A 24072-nucleotide genomic window follows, 5' to 3' on the forward strand; every position below is an offset into this window, starting at 1 on the left:
TTCGAGCTATGCGTTATTGATAAAGTTATTCGCAAGATGTTTAAGAATCTTTTCACACCTTCATCAATTATTTGGTGAGAAGAAAAAGCTCATACGGCATGCTGCTACTTATTAATACCACAGTTATTACTAGTATAAAGCTCATTTGCAATCAGCCTAAATGCCCAAAACAAAATTTTAAAAAACAATTTTTGCTGCATGCTCACACTGCCCTAAAACAACCAAAAATGTGAAAACTGCTACTTTCGTGTCACATACAAAAAGGGTTTTCAAGCACCTATTCACATAACTTTGAATTGTCTGGCAGCTTCAATGTCTATTACAGTTTATCACATACCGTCTATTTATAACATCATACATGTATGTTGAATTATACATGTATTTAACAATAGTCTTTTACTGTACACATATTTGTTTGCAGTGTATACATCATTCACTTCATTCACTGCATCGTTTATTTGTGCTGAAGCAACAATCATTTTTATTCAAACAGTAAAAAACTGCTCTATGTAACTTTTTACCAACTCATGCTAGCAAAATCACAAAAGGTTGTACTATGTGCAACTTAGTACAAAGTTATAAGTGCCTGCTAGAGCAAGAATGTTGAATTGGGCAAAAATGAGTCTCACATACTACTACCGAGTCAAAGTAAAGTTTTTCAAGTGGCTAATTTTTTTCAGTTTTCTCAAATTTTTAAAAGGAATTTTTAATATTCTTTAATTTAACTATTAACATTTTATAACATTGCAGGATCAACAAAAGCAACTTTAAAAGGGCCCTAACTAGATTTACCGAACTAGGGTAATTCTCTCGCATTTTATGGATTTTAGTAACACATAAATACTCCACTTTCAATGACTTTTCTGTTATTATTTGTAAAAAAACTTAGACCATTGAAGGAAACACAAATGAAAATAATATCTCTACAAGCTAAGGCATCAAGCTTCAGTATAGCGTAACCTTGTTTTTCAGAACTACCCAATTCAGAGGTATAATAGTTTGAAAAATATATTTTCTCGTAACGCTGAGATTCAAGCCAAAGTGAAATTATGACATCTACAGTTTCACTTCAACGATGAGACAAGTAAAATAGAGACCCGACACCCTGCAACTTAAATGTAATAGCCAATAGTGATAACAATAGAGAGATGCAACCAAGCAACTCATGGCATCATTTTGATCCATCTTTTTCTGCTGAGCGCTGTAATTACCATACAGTTTTTGTCGAATTAAATCCTGAAAAATTGTTGCAGTGATACCATCTCAAACAAAAAACCATTGTTATAGTAAAAAAATGGTACTTTCTAGTGAAATTTTCTGCAATTTTGTGTTCAAGTTTATCTTTGCCGACTGAGAGCAATTTTTAGCATATGTCGATATCCTGATACTAAATTGCTGTGGTTTTATTTTTAAAGAAGTTGTAAGTATTGTGAGTCTAACAATAATGTTAAAATCAATTAAACAAATATTTAATTGGTTAGCTAGACAAAACTGCAAGTCAAACACTTTAAATTCAATATGAATAATAGATATACTAGATTCTCTTGTTTACTACAGATGGCCAAATTGATGTAATGTTCATAAAATGTACAAAGGTTTTTTAGCCTCACAGCTGAAGCTCATTAGCTGCATGCACTCACAATTATGGTGATGTTATATTTACGCTTATGATCAGGGTAGTCTTTTTTTTATTTAGCTCGTCACATTATTGTGACGGCTGGATTTCTATAAATACAACTTAATAAATCATATCACCCGATCAGTGTTGTGCTTTTTTGGTCAGAACTATTAAACAAACATTACCACGCAGGTTACACAAACACAATCTAATGTTTTGCTTATATTTCTCACTTTATGCAGTCCATAAAGTGAGGAAGATTTTTTTCAACATTCTAACTTTTAAAAATAATTTTAAAATGAATTACCAAAGTCTTCTAGTTCTAGCATCACCTTCCAAGCACTCCTGGATTGACAGTTAACATTTTGCAAATTTTGAGAAAGAACATTGTGGGTTGCATTATTCTCATCTTCTGTGCAGAACCCAGTTACCTAAAATGAGAGTTATCTACACGTAATTGGAATGCTGGTTCTGTATCTAAAATTGCATCATCATATTGTTTATAAGCTATTGGAGCTAACTTTGCAGGAAAACTGTTGTTAAAAGTTTGTTTACTTTGTCAATTATGAAAGAAAAATATACTGCATTTTCGTACTTGAATTTATTTCTTTTTCTATTAAAATATAAACAAACAGAAACTTGTTGGCACCACTATTTGTGTAAGAATACTGAAACAAAGTTGTTTTTAGTGCAAATGACCAACATAGGTTTTTTCTATTAGTACATATTATAAGATATGACCAGAAAGTACCAAATTTTTCCAATTAAAGCGTAGAGAAAATTTCTTTTACGCTGAAAAATCTCTTTAGTTAACAAAGATTAATAAAAATTAGCTAGTTCAAAAAATAATGCAGAAAGCAAGTTTTAAGAAAACTGGATAAGCCTACCAACCAGTAAAGCATAAAATAAATTTTTTACTTTAAGCAAGTCTTTCTTTAGGCTAATTTTTTTTAGCAGAAGCTAAAAAATTAGGATGTGCTATGTCCAAAAGCTATCATATGTATGCAATTCAAATAAATACAGCATCTTTAATAATAAGGCCTTTTTAATTGCCAACAAACTATTACTTTAGAGATAATATATTGTTAGTTTAAATAAAATTTAGTAGTTAGTAAATAGTAGTGGCTTGTTAAACAAAATCAAGGCTAATGATTAAGTAATTCTTGTTCAAAGGTCAACAAGAATTATGGTAAAAAAAAATGAGGTAAAAAGAACAAAATATTTTTCCTGCTAGTTTATGCGTGAAGGGTTTGCCATAATAACTTTTCCAGAATAAATCTAAATACCTGTACTGCTCTTAAATACTGGCACACTAAATAGTCTATAAAAATAATTACATACAAGTAACAATACAAAAAAACAGTTTTAAAACAAATATGATTGCTAACCGATAAAACATAGGTTACAAAGTAGTGCTGCTTTGAGCAGGCCTTAATGCGTTTTATTTTTATGTGAAAACTAACAGTTCATGATCTGCTAAACATTAACTGTTTTACCTGCGCAATCAACTAATTTTTGGTTGCCTCACCAAAATTCTGGCCTAACGACCAATAAACAAGTAAGATCAAATAATATATTTTTATTTTAACTTAAGCTTAGTATTTATGTAAGATTAAAAAAATTCAACAATAGCAAATATCTCGGTACAAGGTCAACAAGACTTGTGCTAAAAAGTTAAATATTTTTTACCAGTTTATGGGTCAATTGTTTGCCATTTCAGTTGTCTTAAAAGTAACCTAAATACTTGCACTGATTTTAAATACTGGAGCCTTGGATAGTCTATAAAATAATTAAATACAAAGAATCATAAAAAGGCAGTTTAACAAAAGCAGATATCGTTACTAACCAATAAAACATTAGTTGAAAAGTTGTGTTGCTGTAAGCCAGCCAAAATGTGTTTTGTTTTTATGCAAAAATGAACAGTTTTTGATGTATGAAACTTAAAGGCAATTATACTTGTGCAATCCCAATAAATTTATGATTTTTTTGCAGAAATTTCCCCGCAACCATAAAAAAACAAAAAGTTCAAAATACTGTTTTTAGTTTTTTTTATTGTTTAGTGTACAAATTTCAAACCAAGTAAACAATAAAGAACACTTTAGTTCAAGGTCATCAAAACTTGTGCCAAAGAGCTAAATCTTTTTTGCCAGTACATGTATGAAAAAATTGCCAGTTGAGTTTTCTAGAATGGACAAATCTGCATATTGTTTGTAAAAAACTTGTGGTTACCAGTTCACACATGAGTATATTTGTTTAATCAGATTTGCCACACAAGACATTGGAACATGTTTTTTTATAATTTGGACATTAAAAATAATAATAAATAGTATATATAATACAAAAAATTTGTTGGTCAGTCTGCTGTATGTTGAGTTAGAGCTATTAAAATAAGCACACTCAAACCACTAGTAGTAAAAAACCGCTTAGCACTAGAATTGAGCAAAAAAACACCAGTTTTTAGACAGGAGGGCTAATGACTACGCTCCGTTGCCACTTTGCCATACCAAACTATGCAATGATCGCGAACTAACTTACATGTACTATACCTGCCACTACGTAAAGATGCACAGAACTGCTGATGTACTAGAAGACAAATACATGCCTAAACATTCCAAAAGGCTATAAGTTTATGTATGCATAAAATAAACCTTATTAAACTTATAGCAAACACAGAAATAAACAAACACTTTTATTGGAAAATTAGAATTGTAAATGCGGTATATGCCGATTAAAAACACATTGTCTGTTGCAAAACCTTTCCATTAGCTGTGCAACACTGGACATTCGTCTAGTTGTTTATATAGTTAATATAGCCTAAAGTCAAAAATTTTGATGAAGTACCAAAAATGCAAAGTTTTCGTTGTATAGAGATAGAATTTAACTCACCGAATCTAAATATTCATAGGATAGAAGAGAAGCTGATCCTTCCACATCGCTTACTAGCAAATCACACGCTACGGGTGGAGGACCGCTGCCGGGGTTGCATTGCGTTGGGTTTTTATAATCGAAGAAAATGTCTCCAACGCATCTGGAAAATTATAATCGAGTAGAGTCTTGTATATACCGTGAAACTAATCACCAACAAATAGATACTCTTCACATGTTTTTAACTCACAATCTTTGTTTTTGAGCAACATTTAAATAACTAAAGCCAACAAGATGCACTGCATCACTTTTTTGGTTTTTTCCAACCTACTACATTGAAATCTTTATATATATACAGGCTGATCATAGTGAGCCGCATAAGGTTTTTATAAACACAATATAATTTTTATGCCACTTGAAATTTTTTTTTGTTTGGTTAAGATTCATTAAGCTGATACATGTAAAATACAGCTGTTTACAAATAATGTTATGCAACTGGAACTTATAATAGAATTTATAATTTATTTAACAGAGATACTAGTTAAAACATTGTAATGGTAAAGCTGTCAGAAGTTCTTTGTAGACAAACGTATCTTAAATCTTAGACAGAAACTTTTAAAAATTTTCATTTAAAAACATATTTCTCCTACTTTTCATGCTAGTTAATCACATTCAGAGCTAACTAATGATTGTGTATTTTAAGGTCAAAGCTGCAAAGGTTTAGGGAACCATTGCTTTGTAGCACAAGTTCCTTGCCAGAAATATAAAGTCTACAAAAAATGAGTCTAGCCTGAGCTTCAGGGTCAAATAAATAAGCTAAGAAGGGCCAACTGTAATTACCTACAGAAACAAAAGCTAAAAAGGCTACTAAGGCTAATATTGATAAAACTAATGATGATAAGGAATCCATGCTTATAGTCGGATGGCATAAAAAATTATCAAGAAAATTGAACTATCTGTGGAGTTCATCTCATGGTGCAAAATTTTATCATGTCAGCAAAAGAAACTTTTGATTAAAAATATTATTGTTTCTTACCCTTGTGCTTGGAGTTTTCCATCTTTGAAATAAAATCTAGATGTTTCTGTGTCAGAAACTGGAATATTTTCGTTGAACAAACCCCATTTCAGTTTAGCAAATTCCTTGACAGTTCTCTTCGCTAAAAGTTAACAGCCAATGTTCAATATTTGCAATACATCTGCCTAAAAGACATCAACTACACAAAACTTGATTAGATTAATTAGATTAATCTCATGACCAAACACGAGCGAAGCGAGTGTTTGGCATGTTTATAATAAATGCATATCTGCAAACAACTCCTAAAAAATATTCACCAACGGCCATACACAAAACCTTGTACCGAAATCCCATCAAAAAATTTAACCATTTTTCTGTATTCGTGTAACTACAATAATGATACAAAACACATATACACCTATTTAAATATTTTACCAAGTCTTTGAAAATGGTTGAAAAATCCTAAAACTTACCCATCTGATCAGATGATACATAGCTAGAAAGATTAATTTGGCCTAAAATTTCTTTAAAAACCTGACAAGCCTTTTTAATCAAAATTAAAACCGGCCAACAAAACGCTCGTAAAGCCATGTGCGAGAGGAAATTAGCACCCCAAAAACTCTCGCGAGAGAAGTCAAGAAAGCGCAATTGTGCCACGTTATATGACATTATCAAAACCAGAGCCGTATAGCTTCTGAGTCCTGCATCAAAAACCGGAAGCAAAAACGCTTGTTTCAAAACAAACCCTATCGACATACTGATCTCTATTGGAATATTCTTACCTCGCTCTCAACATTTCACTTTTTTGCATTTACTTTATTTTTAAAAAAATTGTAGACTTTTGTTGGAAATTTTGTCCTCTATCTAATGGTGTATGATACAACAATCAACTTTCAAGCAACTGCCAATGAGGGTAATTTTTTGTTACTCAATGTTGCAGCCTCTCCATTAGAACTTATGGTATATAAAAATAGTTGCCGCGGCCTGTTTGTTTGGAAACAAGCGAGTTCCCATATGCGCTTCTGTTGGTCATGGAATCCTGTGAAACTATACGGCTCTGATCAAAACAAGGAAGTTGCTTTGTTGGTATTTGGTACTTTGTCTTCCAAGCTTCCGTTCATGATTGAGCAGTTGTTTATAGAGAAATGCAATGTCACTGCAGATTATGTAAGTTTTGGGAGCTGATCCTCTTTTTTTCTCAAAGCCAAGAAAAAAATTAACTCAGTCTTTGTATGTGTACCATTGAATGGAGTGAACTTACATGTATACTTTCACTTTTGGTGGTAGGCTATAAAAACGCCTTTGGTTTGGCTGATCCAATAAGGATTTATTTACAGTGATGCATAGCACTGCTAATATACGACTGGTGCAGAATATTTACATGCCACAACTCACTTACACCTTTGCATTTCATCATGTGACCTTTGAAACACATCAGTTGTAATAGTAAGTAACAACATCAAACCAACAATTCTTGATCAAATCAAGTCAGCTGTGACCTATATAAACAATTCTTGGCACAAATGCAGGCATCAAACCATCAAGAGGCACAATTTTATCATCAAGCTGTATCACTAAATATAAGTAGGACAATTGGCCAGGCTGTGTTTTTGTATCTTTTTACCAATCCCAAAAGCGTCATAAGCTTTACTACTGCTACAACATAAATTAGTAGAGTTTGACTAACAATGTCAGATGTTAACCATTAAAAAGACTCATGTTTGTGCCCCATCCAGGAATCATGTCCACTTTATGATGTGGCGGATTGGGGGATAAAATGTGAGATGAAGTTTGAAAGTTTGAAAACACTTATATCCAGAATTTTCACCGTATTCTTTCAATAAGTTTTAATATATCAAAACCTTATTTGTAAATACTCGGTAAGATGCTATTCAGACTGTACAAGGATGACGTCTCACACTTAACACACCTACATGTAAAATAATAAAACAAAATAATGCAAAAAAGATGAGCTTCTATACTAGTCGTAAGATGATAATATTGTTTGTGATATGATTTCTGGTTAAGTTTTGGATGAAAATTAGATTGTAAATAGTTTAGTAGCTGTTAGCACTTTAATGTTTTATTCTATCAAAATTCCACTCATAGGTAACTACAATAACAACAAAAAGAAATTATTACAAACAGAAGTGCTAACTAACAAATGGGACTTAAGATTTACTAACATCTATCAATCTTATCAACATCCCTTTGACTTTAAATTGAAAAAACAGGGATTTAAAAAATACAGATTCTGAGAACAGTATAATAATAAACTCAACTTCAACATTGTGAAAACCATCCATTCTACAGCCACAGTCAAAACTTATGCACATGTATCTAAAATTACTGTTTAGCTGCCACTGTCTATATATGTCTAATTCTAACTTATCTAACAAAACTATTTCTATTATTTTCTATATGAACTTTTTTGAAACATTTTATATGTCTCTTTCCTTATGTTTCCATTATTATATATTTCCTTTGATGTTAGTTTGTATACAAAATACTTTACAATTACTTACATAGGGCCTACATACAAATATATTTACAACACTATTCTATATCATATATCATTATTCCATTTCTATTACTTTATATATAACTTCAAATTTTTCATATACTTCCCATTCACAACATTCCTAACACTCTTCTATACTTACACTTCTAAAATAGTACTTTTTCCCCTTTATATATATTTATATTACACTACCAAATACAATTGTAATATCGACAATTTACCAATTACTCATATACCTGGTTTCAACCCAACTTTACCTCCAACAGAAATTGTTAGTTGCACCTTTTTGGAATCATGCTCTCTCAACTTTATTTTATATCATCTCGAACAACTCTCATTTACACTATACTCTGTCAATTCCTGCTGACAACTGCTTTTTCAACAACCAGCAGTACCTTTTTTTCCATTATCACTTTGATCGTGGGCTGTATGACAGGGGAATTTCTAGTTTAATACAGTTTGCACAAAAATTTAACTAATGCAAACCTACATGTATATATCTAGTAGTTTTAGCAGGTATCGCTGCATCTGCCATCTGGACTACTGTAGGTTTAGCCAGTCGTACATGTATTGGTAAGTTAAATCTTTAGTCTCATCACACTAACATCAAAAAGAAAAAGCCACAACCGTATAACAAAAATAACATCAACAAAGTATTCTGATGAGAAAAACTGATTTATTACCCATATTTTTGGCATTTTGATAAATTTAAATAATATTTTGACAAAGTATGCTAGTAACAGCATGTTTTCAAAAATATTAAAAATAAAATTAAAGTAGAAAAAGGATAATATGAGTTGTAAAAAGTTATGGTGAATAGAAAAGAAATTTCATTCTAAGACGATGTAATACTCCATTTTTAGAGAAATTGTTTGCAACATTTTATTTTTGTGAACTAAACAACTGAATAATGAAAAACAATTTTGTCATTTTTCCTTTGGAAAAATTAAATGACTAACTTCACATTTAGAGCCTATAGCTTCTAATTTAACTCTTTTTTAAATATCATCGAACAAGTTTTTCTCATTTTTAATAAAATAATTTATGAATATGAATTAGCAATGAGTTGATTGTAATTTTACACAAGGCTATTTCTAAAAGTTTCAGCAAACTTTTGTAAGATTAAAAAAATGTGTGTAAATTTAACTAATATAATTATTTGTAGAAAATAATAAATAATATATTGCCAATAAACTCTTATATGATCTACTAATTACTTGGAACCTATTGGTCGAGCCATTGTGCTGCAAATACAGTAGTATATACCTACAGTATTTATACATTACCAATATACAAGCGTTTATATATACAGTACATGTAATGCTGCTGTAACATTAGACATACAATCAAATGGTTAAGCTATTAATATTCCATCTTCAGAATATGTAAATAGTATACACCTACAGTAATTAGACATTATATATATACAACTATTTATATATACACTAGCTGTATTACCCGCCTACAGGAACAGATTCATGTGCAGCATAAGGTTTATTGAGAGTTGTCTTTAATACTGTAAAACAACTCCAAATATGCAGTCTACTGAAATTGTCTTCATCAGAGTATGCATGCACATATATGTACATGTCAATGCTGAGGAGAACAATGGAAATCTGCAATGTGTTTTACAGCTAGATGCGTGTAAAATCTAGTAAATATTCTAAATTTTTGTGTCTAGATTTATGCATCCGTTCATACCCGTCTATATTTGCAGTTGACGATTGCATCCCCGCCTCGGTTGACCAGTCTTTACCTGCCGAGCAGTTGACAATCGCGCTCCTTCATTCGCCTCGCAATCAATCGTTTTGCACTCGCAATCAATTGCCTTGCAATCAATCGGCCCGCACCCGCCTCACATTCAATCGCCTTGCACTCTCCTTGCAATCAATCGCCTCGCAATCAATCGTCTCGCAATCAATCGCCTCGCAATCAATCGCCTCGCAATCAATCGCCTTGCAATCAATCGCCTCGCAATCAATCGCCTCGCAATCAATCGCCTTGCAATCAATCGCCTCGCAATCAATCGCCTCGCAATCAATCGCCTCGCAATCAATCACCTCGAACTCACCTTGCAATCACCTCCCACTCGCTTAGCAATCAATCGCCTCGCACTCAATCGCTTTGCAATCAATCGCCTCGCACTCGCCAACTCATTTATTCGGAAAGCCGCGCCTGGAGAATCTCGCTGTACTCAGGGCGAATAAGGTTTCCCGCGCATCCCCGAGTGCGCCACGGCCCCAAGCCTAGCTGTGCTACCCGGTGTTGCACGGGTAGTAAAAAAGTCTCTGGACAGAAAATTGATTTGCATTTAACATATCGCTGTCTCAGTTCTCAAATCAGCTAACTGCGAAAACAAAAAAAATTGAGAAAATTGCATTTTTTGGGTGTTTATAGGGTTAAAAATATATGGTCAAATTTTCTTTGCATAGTTTTTGTTTTTCTCTGAAATCTCAGTCATACAAATCAGCTAAATGGGTTTATTCTACCATGTTGTTAGAGCTCAAACCCCTCAACTGGTTTGTCCAATACAGACTATATGCTGGGTGTCTGTAAAGTCCTGATACAACTTAAAAAATTCATTACTAAGCCAGCTGAGATTTGTTAATCAGATTTGTTTTATTTTTATCAGTTTTAGTAAATTTTTTTTGCTGAGGAATTTCCCTTTCTCTTTGCAGTCTTGGTTTCAGACAATTGAAATTGCATATAGTGTATTGTTAAAACTGCTTCATTGCATATACGCGACTCACAACTCAACACTGCTTTGTTGCAAGACTTAAAACAAGCATGGAGGTTGCAAATAGGAGGCAAAAGAAAAATTTTATTGAAAAAAGTGAAGTTTTAAACCAGATATCTAAATGAGTAGGTTTGGTACATTAAACCAAATTATTTAAAAAAACTGAACCTAAACTTTTACAGCATTTTTCGTCATCAATAATTGATCTTGTTTTTGAATACCACAAAATGGTGCTTGTATTATTATCAGTTCTCCTTCTCTATATATAGCATTAAATATGGTATGTTGTAGCAAACTTTGCAAAGATGTTGGTACCAACCAAAAAATGTCATGTTATTCGCCACCTACTCAATATAAAACCAAGTAAAAAATTATGGAAGTCACCCTTTGGAGAAGAAACACATCAAAAAGTAAAGTGAAATGACAAAAACAGGGCATTATAATCTCGTACGCTACACCAAGGTGAAGAAGCTTGTTTACCGTGCAGCTGGACCTCAAAATGTTTCTCATCGTGAGCGCACGAATAAGCCTAGTCTAAAATTGGATTATGTTATAAGTAAAACCCTGTCACGAGGATCCTCATCTGAGATCAGATTAGCCAATGCTCCAGAAGACAAAAAAGAGTGATAACGTTAGCTGAAGCAAAAGTAAAAGATCTCGAAACAATGCTTTCTTTTTTTGCAGAAACAGACAAATCATACGTGAATTCGCTCCTAAAAAAGACTAAGTTTACTATAATAAATTTGTGCTTATGTATGTTAATGTCGTAAGACTATCTGATTGTTCATCTAGAGAAAGCAAATACAATGTTTGTAAACTATTATATAAGAACTATTATAAACCAATGTAATTCTATGCGCTTGTGCATCATCAGACAGATTGTTATGCATCAATGATATACCAGTTTGCTGCTTTGTGCTCTAACTTCTAAACTAGTTTATGAACAAACCAGTCAACTGGAGTTATGAAAAATAGTTTTAGCCACAATGAATACTGATAGGATAAAAATATTTTACTCATTCATTGTCATCTTTGTCAGGATATTGTTTACTGGATTTTGAAATTTCTAACTAATATTAAAATGAAATTACAGTAGACCAAAACTTGTAATCCATTTTGTGAATTTAGCTTTGTGTCCCACATGACTGGTTTGAGAACTAAGCCAGCGATATAACAACATTTGCCATTCTAACTTTCAAACTACATATCATGAAATAAGTGTTTTGTGTAGTTGAAATAAATTAAGAGAGAAAATTAAACAACTGTAAAGGTTTTCAAACTTTTTCAAACAACTAAAACTTTCAAACTTCATTTCGTGAAGAAAAGGTTTTGTGCAGGCCAACTGATTTAAAAACAAATACAACAACTGTAAAGGTTTTCAAACCAATGTAAATTTAAAATTTCATAACTTTCAGTGACCTATATCTTTTGATAAAGTATAGTGGAACCTCAGTTCTCGAACATAATCAGTTCCAGAAGGTAATTCGAAAACCGAGTTGTTCGAGATCAGAAACCATTTTTCTAATTGAAATAAAATAATGTAAATTTTAATCCACTCCAAGGCAAGAAAATAACTTTGGTAAAGAATTTTTTCAACATTTAACACCATAAGCTGTACTTGTACACGGGTAATAAAAAAGTATTTGCACAGAAAATCTATGTGTATTTAACATATATAACAACATTTGCCATTCTAATTTTCAAACTACATAGGTAACATGAAAAAACCTGATAGGTAACCTATCATGAGAAAATTGTTTTGTGTGGTTGAAATAATTTGAGAGAAAATAAAAACAACTGTAAAGTTTATCAAACTTTGTCAAACAACTGTAACTTTCAAACTTCATAGCATGAAGGAAAGGTTTAATGCCAGTCTAATAAAGTAAAAAAAATAAAACAATTGTAAAAGGGATTAGATGTAAATTTCAAATAATTAGCAAGTAATAGCTAAATTAAGTCAGTTTTGACTAAAACCTAAAACAACTGTAAAGGTTTTCAAACTTACTTTGCCAAACAACTTTTAAACTTCATATCATGAGAAAAACGTTTTTTGCAGGTCAAATAAATTTTCAAAATAAAACGACTATAAAAGGGTTTAGATGTAACAGTGAAATAATTAGCAAGTAATAGCTAAATTGAGTCTGTTTTGCTATGATTACAATATGAGATGATTCGGTAATGATACAATTATTACGAACTGGGAAAACAAAATAAAACTTGTGAATATGTTGAATTAATAATAACAACTCTTGCATAGAATTGTGTGTATAAAAAAGTTACTGTTCTACCAACAGCTATCCATTAAAACTCTGAATACGATGATACTGGTACGACGATATGTTATGTAAAAATAAAATATTGTAGTGTCTTTGTCTGATCGATGGTGAGATAATCTAAATGCTATTCCTACTTGAGATAATACAATTGTTCGCATGAAAAGTAGTGACCTTAACAGCGATTTAGTAATTGAACCTTAAGAAAAGCCAGAAATAGAGGTTCACAAAAACGGCATCGTGTTTTATAGAGTTAATAAAATTTAACCCCCAAATTCTAATATCGAGAGAGTCTATTGGCGATATCGTTTTGCCGAAAACAAATTAGCCCTAATACGTTGAGGACAAAAAAGCATCGCGTGTCATGAAGCTAAAAGGAAGCCATCGAGCTGTAATTATTACATCGTTTTTGTGTGAAAACGGCAAACGATGAATATAGGTTATGTATATAGGCCCACTAACCGGAGATTCTCATTAATGCACCCTAGCTACCTAGTAGCGGCTAATAGTCCGAAAGGTACGGTACTCTATAAGGCGGACACATACATACACACACAGATACACACATACACAGACGATGATTGCTGTTTATATAGTAGATGTGATGTTGCTGTATCATAAGACATATGAAAAAATACTTAAACTTTTAATTTTGGGTTTTTAGAAAATTTTATATCTTGTGATACTTTTAGATGCCTTCATTTTATGGCTTGCTATAAAATCACTGAAGCAAAAAACTTTAATTATTTCAAATATAAAAGTGTTCATATATACTGTTATGAAATCATTAGAAACATAGTCGAATGGGTAAAATTCTAATCTGACATCGTCAGAAAGTTTAAGATTTTGTAATATTTTTCATGACTTCAATTTTTTGTTTGCTATATATTCAGCAAACTTTAAAAATTTTGGTAATTTAAAATTATGTTGCTGTTCAAATAATTGTTTTTAATTTACTAGTAGTTGTTGCATCATTATAGCAACAAATTCAGTTCAGTACTAGAATCAATCATGTATAGCACACCTTAATATGACAGGATTTGACTGAAATTCAATTGTAAAGTAAACTGGTTTTCCGCAGCGTCCTTATGAGCGATATGTTTGCATTTACGGAGTAACTAAGAAAAATATGAGTTGAAAGTAATACAACTTTTAGAAGAACTTGTAATACAGTAACAAACATTAAAAATGGCGTAAGAGAACATTTATCTGTCTCATGAACTATGAGATAGAACATCATTATAGAAACATCGCTCTAAATGCAATCAACTCAATGGCGTATATAAACGTGGAGAGTAAAAATGAATTTTGTGCACAAAGCTGTTGTTAGAATTAGTGATGTGTCCAATTGTTATTTGGTTTTGTTTATCAAACAAAATAATATATTATAATATATTATTTTAATTAATTTATATCATAAACAATATGTTATGATTATATGGTAACTTAAAAGATGAAAGCATACTCAAAATTTTATTCATCTTATATTAAAACTTTTATGTTTAATAAAACATTTTTTACTAGGTTTCCATGCTTTAAATGGATACGGCATTTTTTCTCGGCAAATCATAGAACTGATAAATCTGAATGAGTTCAACTGCATTTCACTTTGCAAAAGTGTTGCAAAGGTATTTGTAGTGAAGCTACTATCTTTGGTCGCAGAGACGCTTACTGCAGACCAATTCCAATTGATAATACAACGTGAAGTTCTCCCCAATCAAAGTAAAAACTTGACGCGCTTCATAACAAGTATATTCTAACTACTATTGTTAATGATAAATTGATCATACAACGATGAAGAGGTAATTAGTTACCTTTTTATCTTATTACTGCATTCATTAAACAACTTTCGCTACAACATTTTGTTTGAAGCGATTTCCACTGCGTTGCTGCCAACTTATTTCTAGGCTTCACTCTTTTAGCATAGAAGATGATTTTTATGAAAGCGATTGTTATTCATGCGTTCTTTGAAGTACTACCTGTATAACAAGTAGTAAGTTCTACTGCTGTTTTGTAATATAGATGGATATTAATATTATTATTGATAAAGAAAATTGTGATCAGGTATCCTGACTGAGTTAGTGCAAAATGTAAAAAGCCTGAATTGAAAATTGACCGTGACCCTAAAATGAGTTTACTTTAACAAGTTCTGTTTTGAAGAGTCTATTGCGAGTCTTGAAAAAAAATGATAAACTCCAACTCCAAAGCCTTTAAACAGTAAGGTGCAAGTTCTTTGGCAGATGTTAACTCTGAATCGATTTAAAACATGGCGCCCCAGTGGACATCTGTCAAAAACATCATAGCTGCCTAATTACTCAAACAGCTGTTTGGGTTTACAAACTCATTACTAGGTAGTAGAGTTGCCGCGATTTCAATATCGGAATCGGCATCGGTACCGATATGGGTATTACCTATCTGAATCGGTATCGGCCGATCTTTTCTTAAAAAATTGGACACTTCAGATACTTTTTACATATCAACTATTTAGCAGAAACCTGTATTTTAACCTGCTACTTTAATAACAAATCATCAGCTGCAAGTTCCTTGCTTTTATCTAATGATTTCCAAGCCTGTCACGCAATCTATTTCATGTCTATAGCCTAATAAACATCCACACAGCTGCGCAATATTTTGGCTTTAGTCAGGACGTAATCACCAAGGGCGGTATTTTCCAATTACAGCAATATGATTTGTTGCAGCCAATCACGAACAAGAGAACCATAACGAGCAACAAGAATGCGTGTAATGTTTCTATTTACTAGCATTGCGAAAGTAATTTGAGCAGTTGATGCATAAAGTTATCTATCTCTCTCTCTTGATCCTGACGATAAGATGTATCGTTTGTATCGCATAAAATATACTCAGTGGCTTATCGGTGTTTAGCCTGCCCTCCATCATCTGTAGCGTGCGAGTCCTTCAGTGCGACTGGCTACGTCGATAGTGATAGAAGATAAAGACCTCTCACTGAGATAATTGAATCACTAACGGTAATTAAAAGACGCATTTACTTGCTTTAGACTTGTACAGGCACAGCAGTTTGTTCAGCAGTAGAAGAGAGACTTCATTATCACAGAGAAAGCTGTACCGCTAACTGTAATTACCATTAATAATAACATATTTCAAGAAACATGGACTGTTTTGTTATTAGATGCACGGTATGTCAGTATGTGAATATATATACATGTATATCTTTTTTTCATAAATACAAACAAATAAATACATTAATATATATATTTTCTTTGCATTATATTTATACTTGCATAATAAAATGAACAACTAACTATCTATGCAACACAAAAGAATCTGAATAGGTATCTGAATTGGATTATTTTTCATTAAGAATCGGTATATCGAATCGGTATCTGAATCGGCTGGTGAAATTAGAATCGGGGCATCTCTACTAGGTCGGTCAAAATGGCAATTTTTGTCTTTAAGTGTCCAAAATCTATTGATTGAAATTTTTAGATTAAATTTAGTAGATTATATGTAATTATCTCGCTACCGAAACATTGGCTTTTTGCTATACAAGCACATATAATAAAAAATTATCAAAGGTTTTAATGATAATTATAGAATGATTACATTACATTTCCGATTAGCCAGTTGTTATAAAAACTAAACATAAGTAAATAGATTTTACTCTTAAACCCTAGTTAGTTTTTCTCTAGAGCTGTACTAACCAGGTCGGTATGTTGTATCATTAGCTGACATCTCTGTGAGGTACGCAGGAGTGAAGTGAATATAGTCTCCTTCCTGTTCACAACCTCCAGGTTGAAGAGTGTAAGGTTCATCTCCATAGGCTAAGTTAGCCTCTGCTACCACTATTCTGGCTCTGTCTGTTGTCTCATCTTCTGCAGGCTACAAGTTCACAATTAAAAAACTAATTTTATTGCTGTGAACCACTTTGTATTTATGTAAAAATTTCAAAAGCAAAAAACTAATTGAATGATTTTTTCAAAAATTGCAATATATTATGGCCTAATTTTATACTATAGGCACTTAGATATTATAACAAACTCACAACTTATGAAAATGGCTGAAAAGTAAAATTTATTATTCTAGATCCAAGTCTATAGACCCATAAAATATTAACTACTACAACAATTTATTAATTCAAAGGTCAGTATTTATTTGAGAGACAATTGATGTATCAATATACTAACATAGGACTGCATAGGTATAAAATCATATGACATGGTTATGTCAATAAGGCTTGTCTTTGCTAGAATGTGTTAGCAATTCCTAAAAGGTTGAGCCTGATTTGTGCATAACAACCTAGAAGCAGTGGGTGTGCATGTTTTTAGAGCATTGTTGCACAAACAATAGCAATGTCATCTTGAAAAAAACATGTCTGAGTCAAGTGGTAAAAAAAACTTGTTGACTAAAGACATTTTTAGTTACAAAATACAATTAAAGTTTTTCATGTCGCCACTAGGAATTTTTTTGGACATTCAACCATGACTATTTGTTTATGATCAAGCATTTGAAATCACTAGGCAACTGCTGCTATACTACAAAACAGAAAATAATGGTGATTACTATGTATATTTAACTTGTTTTGGAACTGTTAATACTTTGTAATCTCGATTGAAAATTCCAAAATTTCGGGAACAAAAAACGATTAAAATTAAAGTGAGTTACCACATTGGAATACTAACTGGTCTATAGAAACTGGCTAATCGTTTAATTTAAAATAAGACTAGCTCCCAGTTATTTTATAAGCAGTCTACATTAAGTCATAGCCATCCCCAAAAAAAAGGTTTTTAATTGGTGTTTTGCTAGATGCTTTATTTTTAACTTCTAAAATAGCTGAAGTTTCTCATAACACTAACCTTATGTTTGCAATTGATAACTAGCTAACAGGATTGTATTTAAATATTATAATATACCTTTGGTAAAACTTAAGAGCTGAAATATATTTGTTTGTCTTTTATAGAAATAACGAACATCATATTCACCTTTATATTGGTGCAAACAAGTTTTTGTTGAAAAAAGACTCTATTTTGTGTAATAACAAAATAGAAAGACAGACATAGCTATGTACTTACTATTTGACTGTGCTCTTCCCAAGTCTCACAGTTTTTTTAGGTAATGGTACACTTTTTTGGGAACTACAGAATTTTAAAGTCACAGGTGCTCTTTCAAATTCTAGTTCATGTAAGTTATTTACACATAAATACTTTTAATATTAATTGGCTGCAAGCAATCATGCCTAAAATATTTTATTTTGACTGCTGACCTCAATTTACTGTTGTTACTTCAACAAGTAATAGCTAACAGCCAATTTGACACAAGGGTTAGTCATTCAAATGGATATCAAATTATTACTTGTTTGAGTCTTTTAATCAATAACAAAAAGAAAGGCAAATAAGATACAGCAAGCCTGCTAGCCATATGTAAATCAAGCTAATCAAGCAAGAATTGTTTCTGCAATTCATTAAATAACAATGGTTAAGCAAGCACTAAACAAACAATTGAAAACAATAGTGAAAGTTTGAATAGCATTATATAAACATTCTCAACATTTCAAAGCTACTTGTTTACAAGTGTCTTAGCAACAATTGTTAGCGGACCACATGGTGCTAATAGGACAACAAATGTTCTCAATAAAGCAATGCGACCAGCTTGCCATAGTAGCAGGCATATGCCAAATGACAAAGTTTTTTTGTTCAAACTGCCAAAGTAGGTTCACCCAATACAGATAGAAAAATTAGATAAAATAAGTGTAAACTATCAACGATGAAATGTTATAACAAAGCTTCTTAAGTTAATTAAACCTATAAATAAGAAACTGAATATTAATGTTTGCAAACATCAACATATTTAAAGAACTATGCATTATGTTCGTGATACATTTTTATAGTGTTCATGTCATTACAATGTAGCTAAAGAAGCTAGAAACCATCGGGTGAAGTCAAACTCAAAAGTTTCGTTTGACTTTCAACTCAATAATTTTATTTTGGTTGGTCTGTTATAGTTATTGTATGTTGCAAAGCTTATTTGCTTCTGCAACGTATCATGCATCTATATATAGATATATATAGCTGCATCTGATGCCGTAATATTAGTGAGATTTGACAGGAATAATCATTGCTACAGGCACTTACAGCTATTACTAAATAGTAGTATCAATAAATGGGTACTAGAAATTCCACTGTCATACAGCCCACGACCAAAGAGATGGCCAGAGATACTGGCAAAAAAAGAAAGGGTACTGATGGTTGAGAAATGCAATATTAGCAATCAAATGGCTCTGCAGTGCAATAGGATAACTGCAATTGTAGCTGTAATGTACTGGGTGTGGGTGTTATTATATACAACAATAAGCAGTAATGAATGGAAAAGATCTTTATATTTTCCCCCTGCAATAGGAGAAATGCAATATTGGCCAATATTAGAAGTAAAATGCACTGATATTCTTAGAATAATCAATTTTATTAATATAGTAATAATAGAAAAACAATACACAATTTTGATTACATTTCAAAACGTAATAGGTAGCAATATCGAGAAGTGGTATTTATATAGGTTTTTAGAAAATTTATTTAAAAAGTGTTTGGTCATGACAAACAACAACAATGAAAGGAAAATATTACACGTTTATATCTCTCCCTTGCAATAAGAGAAATGCAATGTTGGCCAATATTATAAGTAAAATGCACTGATATTATTAAAATAACCAATATTGTTAATATAGTAATACAACAATAATAGAAAACCTATGAGCGTTCATGCGTCTCAAAGATTTCTGCAAACTTCAGCAAAATAAAAGCTGTTATTAAAGTGTTATAAAGCTGTAGGCCTAATTTACTGTAATGTATGTAATTCAACAACAATAAAGAAATATGTTTATTATAACTCTGAAATGCAAAATTAGAAGATTAGAAATGCAAAATTAGATACTGTGTACTATACACAGTTTGAAAGTTGGTTGCGTTGAATGTAGAATGGTTTTGATAAGCGATCTTTATTTCTAGAAATTCTAGAAATTCCACTGTCATACAGCCCATGAACAAAGTGATATTGGAAAAAAGAAAGGGTACTGATGGTTGAGAAATGCAATATTAGCAGTCAAATAGGATAACTGCAATGGTAGCTGTAATGTACTGGGTGTTATTATATACAACAAATAGTAATAATGAAAGGAAAAGATTATATGTTTATATCTCTCCTCCTGCAAAAAAAGAAATGCAATATTGGCCAATATTAGAAGTAAAATGCATTGGTATTATTAGAATAACCAATATTATTTATATAGTAATAATAAAAAACCAATGCACAATTTTGTTTACATTTCAAAACGGCATAGCTAACAATATCACGAAGTTGTGATATTTATATAGATTTTTAGAAAATCTGTACTACGTAGTCATTGTCCTGTAGTCATCCAAATTTTGTTTACATTTCAAAACGGCATAGCTAACAATATCACGAAGTTGTGATATTTATATAGATTTTTAGAAAATCTGTACTACGTAGTCATTGTCCTGTAGTCATCCAAACTTATAATTAATTATTGCAATAATCTCATTAGAACCGTTAGAAAAAATATCATCGTCATGCCTTTACTTACACTGCGTTAGATTTTTAGAAAGTCTGTACTACGTAGTCATTGTTCTGTAGTCGTCCAAACTTTTAGTTAATTATTTTAATAATCTCATAAAAAACATTAAAAAATATCATCGTAATTTGCTTGCCTTTACTTATACTGCGTTGGACATCAGTTAGAATGGGAAAGTATTTAAATGTGTTGGCAAATGAAAATGAAAAAATTGAAATCAGCAAAAATGAAACGATTTCTGTACTCCTATGTTAATGGCCAAAACCTTCGGCAATTCGACAATGCTATAGACTGGTGAAAAGTGCACGTTACTTTTTCGTGAAATGCGCAAGACATCTTCATACTTCATCGTTCTATTATCTGTCCCTCGGCGTTTTAGTTTCCGGTCTTAACTTTTATTAAACCAAGCTTTTCAAGTGTTTTGTGGCGATTTTCGTTGAAATTAATCTGTCTATTTGTGTATAATCCGATCAGATGGGTGAGTTTTAAGATATTATCATAGGTTTACAAAGACTTGATAACATATTTAAATAGTTTTAAATGTGTTTTGTATCGTTATTATACTTTAACGACTTTAAATTTCGATGCTTAAATTTTTTGATGAAATTTCTTGACGAGGGTTCGTCTCATTGTTGATGAATAATTTTCGTAAGTTGTGTGCGCATGCATTTATCATAAAACTCCCACACTTCCGCTCCACTCGTGTGGTCGTGGGATTAATTAATGAAATGATAGCGTTTAAAGCAAAATAGCTCTATACTTTTTGTAGTAGCTGAGATCAGTGCGCTGAGAAATACATGTAAAATACTACAGTTTGTAACCATTTTTTTGAAACATTCAGATGCTTTCTTTCATTTACGTATTAAACTGTTTTTTTTTAATTATTGTAATGCTAGCACATTAGCTGTAAAATAAATATACAGTTTTATAACAAATTATTACCTCAGACCAAGTGTCGTTATGTGCCCAGCTATCTGGGACCAATATAGTGAAGTTTCGGAAATAGAGCCTGTCATTTGTAGCAGTGAGTAGAACCCTTGAGGCTTCTGACAAATACTCCTGTAACAGTGAAATAGTTATTTAGGTATTTTCTGCTATATATTTCTTTTTTTACTAGGTATAGTTTTATAATGCACCAAAAAACAAAGCCGTAGGAGTATTAGTAAGAAGCTGTAGTTGTGAGTTTCTGGCTTGTTACTTTAAGCGACTGCAAATCTTTGGCTGCCGAATGAAGTGCTGATACACTGGTAATTAACTTTCACAGCAATGATTTCAAACATAATAGTCCTTAGCAATTTCAAAGGAGTGCTTTAAGCGTACGCTGACAGTGAACAAAGGAAAATTTTTGAAATACGCTTTGGTATGATTCTATTGATTTGCAACAAGCAAGAAATTAGCAATCACCCGGGCATGTTAGCATTATAATCAAAACAGTTTCAACAATCATTGAATGCACTCATTAATAACTCAACCAATTGATAAGCCAACCCTAAAATAAACAAATGCTGCAAATTCTTATTGCATAATATACAGTATGTGAGCACGCATATTGAGCAGGCTCAATGATGTTATAAACAAAAGCATGCAGGGTTCTTGAAGGTCTGAATAGTTCTCTAAGCAATCAGCTTGTAGGGGCCTAATACAATTTACCCACTAAATAATTTTTTATTCTTTGTTTATATGTACTGCAATGTACCCCAGCTTGCCTGAAAAACTTAAACTGCAAATACTATGCAGTAGAATATGCAGCCAAATAGCCACTTTGGTGACAGCCTGTCATTGTATAAACAATTCATATGCTCATTAGATTAAACTTAATCATTTAAATTATAGCTTTCTGTGATATATGTCTCAAAATATATTCATGTTTCTGAACAAAAATCGGTATCTTTTTCGGTATAGGATTTTTGTTATTTCAAAACCGGTTCCTATTCAATCAGCCTTTACTACCTAAAGTGACATTTAAAGCAAATCAGTTTATGACCAAAAGGTCTTTCTGATATGTTTGTATTATGAATTAAAATACAACTTTAGTCAGCACTTATTTTCAAAGTTCACTAAATACCCTATTTATGTAGTTTATGTAACTAGTTTTGTAAGTACACATATGCTGGTGTATTAAATTTTGATTACGACTCAGCATCAAATGACTTTGAAAAGTCTATAAAAGTTATCTCTATGTAAAATTAAGATCTCAGTAAACATACTAAATAGCTTAAAAGATGCCATGACGATATAATAGTGAAGTGCCCAAATCATACTGCATATTCACTCACTTAGGAAGTCAGTTTTGTAAATAACGCTGTCTGAAAACACACACACACATGCAAGCACGCAGACACACACCCATAGATGCACGCACACACATGTACGCTCACACGCATACACACACATATAGAGTATCTTAGTTTTCATGCTACTTTAGCTGCATAATATGTAAGCACCTTTTAGGACCAACACAGAGAGCATACGGTTTATTTACAATGCCTTATTTACAATAAAGCATTGTAAATAAGGCAATGAGACAGTATAAGTGTAGGAGTAACAGGATATAATCAGACTAGGATGACAGGAGAATACATGTGAATATATATTAGATTAGATAGGAGGAAAACAGTTTAACAGATATGAGTATTTGTGAGACACTGTAATGTTGAGTTTTTGTATTGTTAATATAGGCAACTGCAAGTCTTTTGTCTAATGAAATGCTCGTACATGTGCTAAATAACTCTCACAGCAATTTTTTTGAACATATTAAACTTTCAGCAGTTTTAAAAAAGTGCTGTAATCATATGCTGACAATGAACATAAGAAAATCTTTGAAATATTTAAATACATCTTTGTAAACATGTAAACACGTCATAAGGTAATCTATGCTCACCTGCAGCTTGTAGATAATCTGCATGTTCTCAGGTACCCTTTTATCAATAGAAACAAGGATATCAATATAGCCTCCATCAGCGCTAAGGTTAATATTCTGTCTGTCATCATCGATATTTGATGATATCACGGCACCAGCCAACAACAAAATGAGGTTGAGTTTGATGACTCCTAATTCTGTCAGCATTTTCATTTCTAGTGAGATACCAGAGCAATTATCAAGCATAGTTACAGTTGCTGCCTTTATGTCAAGGACAAATCCTTTGCTCCAGGACATGTACAAGTACTTTGATAAGTTTGCCATAGAATTAGAAGAATAGAACATTAATAAAGAAAGCTGAAAATTATATAAAACTATTTGAAAATAAAGTTATAATTAAATCAGTGTATTATTAAACCTCTATTATTTTGTTTATTTTCGTTAAACAACTGCTGTTCAACAATGCTTACGTCTAACTTAGAACACTGTAAAACTAGTTTTAGATGAAAATCAATATTTTTTCGTTTTCATAAAACATCAGCAGAAATCTTTTAGCTATTAAGCCAGCATTGAAAATCATTTATTACAAGTTCTACATAAACATAGGTTGTGGCTAAGTGTA

At 31.9% G+C, this 24072-nt stretch overlaps 1 protein-coding gene across 1 annotated transcript in view; it reads right to left on the reverse strand.

Moving 5' to 3' along the window:
* LOC137388366 (calcium-activated chloride channel regulator 1-like) overlaps positions 1-23747 on the reverse strand; it is a 38083-nt gene extending 14336 nt beyond the window's left edge. Inside the window, exons 1-6 of the mRNA XM_068074853.1 lie at positions 23472-23747; positions 21533-21649; positions 16710-16887; positions 5520-5640; positions 4505-4646; positions 1926-2049 (exon numbers count right to left, since the gene is read on the reverse strand). Coding sequence (XP_067930954.1) covers positions 1926-2049; positions 4505-4646; positions 5520-5640; positions 16710-16887; positions 21533-21649; positions 23472-23747 — 958 coding nt within the window. The remainder of the gene's footprint in view (positions 1-1925; positions 2050-4504; positions 4647-5519; positions 5641-16709; positions 16888-21532; positions 21650-23471) is intronic.
* Between the last annotated feature and the right edge of the window lie 325 nt (positions 23748-24072).

This window comes from Watersipora subatra, chromosome 2 (assembly GCF_963576615.1).
Source record: "Watersipora subatra chromosome 2, tzWatSuba1.1, whole genome shotgun sequence".
In the NCBI taxonomy this organism is placed as follows: domain Eukaryota; kingdom Metazoa; phylum Bryozoa; class Gymnolaemata; order Cheilostomatida; family Watersiporidae; genus Watersipora; species Watersipora subatra.